This window comes from Apaloderma vittatum, unplaced genomic scaffold (genome assembly GCF_000703405.1).
Source record: "Apaloderma vittatum isolate BGI_N311 unplaced genomic scaffold, ASM70340v1 scaffold19408, whole genome shotgun sequence".
NCBI lineage: Eukaryota > Metazoa > Chordata > Aves > Trogoniformes > Trogonidae > Apaloderma > Apaloderma vittatum.
The window spans coordinates 3,517-6,905 of record NW_009730470.1 but is presented as its reverse complement, the minus strand read 5'-3'; the positions used below and the strand labels follow the sequence as shown (position 1 = coordinate 6,905).

The window sequence follows — 3,389 nt, the reverse complement described above, 5'->3', positions numbered from 1 at the left end:
CTGCGATGTGGACGGCCGGTACTACGCCATCGGAGAGTATTTCTGGGCAACAACGGACTGCACGGTGGAGTGCCAGTGCGAGGATGGCGGGGAGGCCAGGTGCTTTAACACCACCTGTCCTGAAGGAGAGGTCTGCACCATTGAGAACGGCTACCGGGGCTGCTACCCCAAGCGCGAGAGCCGGGGTTTGATAGGGCAGAACCCGGGGCTGCAGACGTTTGATGGCATCGCCTTCCCCTATCCGCTGGAACACTCTTACACGCTGCTCAAAACCTGCCCAGAAAGACCGGAATTCATCGAGGTGGACATCAGCCAGAAGAAGCCTGGAACCTCTCCTAACGGGCCTCGCGTCGTGCGGATCCAGGCAGTTGGTCAGGAGGTGAAGATCGGAGGCACTAGCCTGTCGGAGATCAAGGTAAAGGTGCTGCCGCCAGGGCGGCCACCCTAGAGCTGAGACAGGGAGTGGTGGCTTGTGCTGTGATCCAGCGTCTCTTAGGAGAAGAACCCATAGCTCTGTAGCCCTGGACTGCTCCTCAGGGTCACGACTTCAGGCCCCACGGTGCAGTTTGAGGAAGCCTGTGAAGTTGTCGTCACAGCACCGTTATTCCTGTTTGCTTGTTGAGTCAACTCTGGAGACATTCCTGACGCTGTGGTTGTCTCCTGCAGCTTGTTTTTTGCCTGAAAAAAACCATTCTCTGTGGGGCAGAAAGCAGGGAAACAGCTGTATGCCCTCACTCAAAGGGCCTTGAAGTGTGGGTGCAGGTCAGGGAGGGTTTAGCGTGCTCAGAGTGGTGCAGATGGGAATGGCTGTGCAGGGTTGTGTCACCCTCCCTCAAATGTCTCAATCTGTTACTTGCAGGTGAACGGTTATGACGTGGAGCTGCCCTATTTCCACCCTTCCGGCCGCCTGGAAATCTACCGCAGCGACAACAGCACCGTGATGGAGTCAGAGGGGCTCCTGGCTATGGACTACTACGACTCGGGCCTTCCTGGAGATCCGCCTCTCCACCGCCTATTTCAACTGCACCGGAGGCCTCTGCGGCTCCTTCAACGGCAACGCCAGCGATGAATTCTGCCCGCCCAAGGGCAAGTGCACGGACAACCTGGAGGTCTTCCTGGAGAGCTGGACTACGTTCGACGAGATCTGCAACGGGGAGTGTGGGGATCTCCTCAAGGCTTGCAACAACGACTCCGAGCTGCTCAAGTCCTACAGGAGCCGCTCCAACTGTGGCATCATCAACGACCCGACGAACAGCTCCTTCCTGGAGTGCCATAGCGTGGTCAACGTCTCAGCCTACTACAGGACGTGCCTCTTCCGTCTGTGCCAGAGTGGGGGCAACCGCTCGGAGCTGTGCGACTCAGTCGCGCGCTACGCCAGCGCCTGCAAGAATTCCGAGGTGGACGTCGGCCAGTGGAGGAGCCACAGTTTTTGCCGTGAGTCCACCAAAGCTTTTAAGTACTCGGGGTTGGGGAGAAAGGGACGAAGACCTTGCTGACTTTGGGCAGAGCTTTTTTTATCAGGTGTACAGAGGTAGAGCAGCTTTTCTTATGGGATGCCAAAAAACACAGGCTCTGTTTCCCCCACCTCCTGTCTCATCTCCAGTGGGTACCCCTTACGCACACAGTGTTTCTTTGGTGGTTGAGCTGGAACTCGTACAAAGTGTCATACGAAGGGGTAAGGGTGGAGGTGCATAAATGGTGGCAATCCGGGGCAATTTTCCTGCTCTCTTCCATACTGGTCAACCAAATATTGGCCCTGCGATAGAAGGAGCTGTGCCCAGTAGAACTTCCCACCATGAGAGGTGGCTGTCATGTACGAAGTGCTCTCCCTCATAGCTACGGAAGGGAAAGGGGAGTCGTCGTAGGAGTGCGATGTCTCACGAGCCCGAAAGCAAGGCAGTGCCACTCCATGTACCAGCAGCAGCTTCTAAGTGGCACTTGTTCCCGCAGAGACAGATTTCCCAATGAACTGATTTCATGGTGGCATTTCAGGAGGCATCAAAACTTTTCTGATACAGTATAGGAGCATTCTGGAACTGCAGATGGTGTCTGACAGTGCTGTACACCACCACCAGAGGAAAACTAGAGGAATGCTTGCTTTTAGCTATAAGCTTGTCATTGATGGGAAAACATTCATAATTCAGAAGCGAATGTGAAAAATCCCCAGCATGGAAGTACATGGTGGGGAGGCAGCCCCTGTCTCCTCTGCAGAGGTTTGAGCTACCAGAGCTGGGAACTCACATTCTATATTTGTTGGCCCTGCAGCTCTCGCCTGCCCGGAGAACAGCCACTTCGAGGAGTGCATGAGCTGTGTGGAGACCTGTGAGACCCTGGCCACGGGTCCCATCTGTGCGGACACCTGCGCAGAGGGCTGCCAGTGCGATGAGGGCTTCGCCCTCCGAGGCACCCGCTGCGTTCCCCGGGGCGAGTGCGGCTGCAATTTTGAGGGGCGCCAGCTGGCCACCACCCAGACGTTTTGGATGGACATTGCCTGCCACTTCCTCTGCTACTGCAACGGCTCCGACAACAGCGTGTACTGCGAGAACGTCTCCTGTAAGGACGATGAGTACTGCCTGGAGGAGAACGGCCTCTACTACTGCCACGTCCGCACGGATGCTTCCTGCATCATCTCCGGCTACGGACACTACCTGACTTTTGACGGCTACTCTTTCGACTTCCAGAGCAGCTGCGCCTTGGTCCTGTGCACCACGATCGCCTGGCCGAGGGCAGAACGCTCTGACACTTTCCCAGCATTCACCGTCACAGCCAGGAACGAGGATCGGGACACATCTCTGGCCCTGTGGGTGAAACAGGTTGAAGTGGAAGTCTTCAATTACAACATCGTCATCCACCGTGCCTACAAATACACTGTGCTGGTGAGTGTGGGGCTGTGAGGACCATGGCTCTTTTTCCCTGCTATGGCTCCCAAACTGCGGAGCAATTCCCTAGGCATGAGGCCTTATGGCTCACAAGGTTTTCTGGGGGCTGGGAAGTGCTTACGCTCAGGCTTGTCTCTAGGGTGCTGCCAGGTGCAGCGTTCAAAGGGAGCTTTCAGAGGGAGCTTCCATTTGGACTGCCTGGTTTGGATGTGAGGCAAGACTGGCAGGGACCTTGTTTGGAGCGCTAAGCCGCCCTCTTTTGTGTCCTCCTGCAGCAGCTCTGATCATCATTCCCACTCAGGGTGCATCTTGTTTCCTTCCCTGCAGATCAACGACGAGCGTCTCTACCTGCCCCTGAAGTTGGGCCAGGGCAAAGTGAACATCTTTGCCTTTGGCTTTCACATCGTGGTCGAGACTGACTTTGGGCTGAAGGTGGTGTACGACTGGAAGACCTTCCTCTCTGTCACTGTCCCACGCAGCTTCCAGAACCTGACCTACGGCCTCTGTGGC

At 56.0% G+C, this 3,389-nt stretch overlaps 1 protein-coding gene across 1 annotated transcript in view; it reads left to right on the top strand.

Annotated features, from left to right (window-relative positions):
• The window catches only part of LOC104278001 (alpha-tectorin-like), a gene marked incomplete at its 3' end in the record, with an annotated part of 15,633 nt that overhangs the window by 8,737 nt on the left and 3,507 nt on the right, over window positions 1–3,389 (top strand). Inside the window, 5 exon segments of the mRNA XM_009874830.1 lie at window positions 2–415; window positions 860–988; window positions 990–1,434; window positions 2,266–2,876; window positions 3,207–3,387. Of these exon segments, the coding sequence (XP_009873132.1) occupies window positions 2–415; window positions 860–988; window positions 990–1,434; window positions 2,266–2,876; window positions 3,207–3,387 (1,780 nt within the window).